General features: G+C 69.6%; 1 protein-coding gene across 1 annotated transcript in view; it reads left to right on the top strand.

The window, feature by feature from the left end:
• The window catches only part of LOC113942346 (filamin-A-like), a gene marked incomplete at both ends in the record, with an annotated part of 1,509 nt that extends 493 nt beyond the window's left edge, over positions 1 to 1,016 (top strand). Inside the window, one exon of the mRNA XM_027633489.1 lies at positions 846 to 1,016. Coding sequence (XP_027489290.1) covers positions 846 to 1,016 — 171 coding nt within the window. The remainder of the gene's footprint in view (positions 1 to 845) is intronic.
• Between the last annotated feature and the right edge of the window lie 44 nt (positions 1,017 to 1,060).

The raw sequence follows: 1,060 nt of genomic DNA, 5'->3' as shown, positions 1-1,060 counted from the left end.
CAACGTCACCTATGGTGGCCACCAGGTCCCAGGTGGGTCTGGGGGGGTCCTGGGGGAGTCTGGGGGGGCTCTGAGGGGGCCTGGGGGTCTCTGGGGGCACTGGGGGTCTCTGACCCCATACATACCCCCCATTATTTTGGGACCCCCCTGTCCCCCAGGGAGCCCATTCCAGGTGCCGGTGTCGTACCCCTTGGACCCCTCCTGCGTGTCCTGCTGGGGGCCGTGGGGGCACCGGGGGTCTAGGGGGCTCTGACCCCATAGAGGTGACCCCATACCTGCCCCCCATTAATTTGGGACCCCCCTGTCCCCCAGGGAGCCCGTTCCAGGTGCCGGTGTCGTGCCCCTTGGACACCTCCTGCGTGTCCTGCTGGGGGCCGTGGGGGCACTGGGGGTCTCTGGGGGCACCGGGGGTCTCTGGGGGCACTGGGGGTCTCTGAGGGCACTGGGGGGCTCTGACCCCATAGAGGTGACCCCACATGTGCCCCCATTAATTTGGGATCCCCCCCTCCCTCCCAGGGAGTCTGTTCCAGGTGCCCCGTGGACGCGTCCCGCGTGTCCTGCTTGGGGCCGTGGGGGCACCGGGGGTCTCTGGGGGCACTGGGGGTCTCTGAGGGCACTGGGGGGCTCTGACCCCATAGAGGTGACCCCATACATGCCCCCCATTAATTTGGGACCCCCCTGTCCCCCAGGGAGCCCGTTCCAGGTGCCGGTGTCCTGCCCCGTGGACGCCTCCCGCGTGTCCTGCTTGGGGCTCTGGGGGCACCGGGGGTCTCAGGGGGCTCTGACCCCATAGAGGTGACCCCATACCTGCCCCCCATTAATTTGGGATCCCCCCTGTCCCCCAGGGAGCCCGTTCCAGGTGCCGGTGTCGTGCCCCGTGGACGCCTCCCGCGTGTCCTGCTCGGGGCCGGGTCTCACCCCGGGCTCCGTCCGTGCCAACGTCCCCCAGACCTTCACCGTGGACACCTCCAAGGCCGGGGTGGCCCCGCTGGACGTCAAGGTCCAGGGCCCCAAAGGTCAGGGGGGCACCCTGCAGAGGGTCTTGGGGTGTCCTGGGGGG

Source organism: Corapipo altera, unplaced genomic scaffold (assembly GCF_003945725.1).
Source record: "Corapipo altera isolate COAL_440 unplaced genomic scaffold, ASM394572v1 57892, whole genome shotgun sequence".
In the NCBI taxonomy this organism is placed as follows: domain Eukaryota; kingdom Metazoa; phylum Chordata; class Aves; order Passeriformes; family Pipridae; genus Corapipo; species Corapipo altera.
This window is presented reverse-complemented; position numbering and strand designations above follow the sequence as displayed.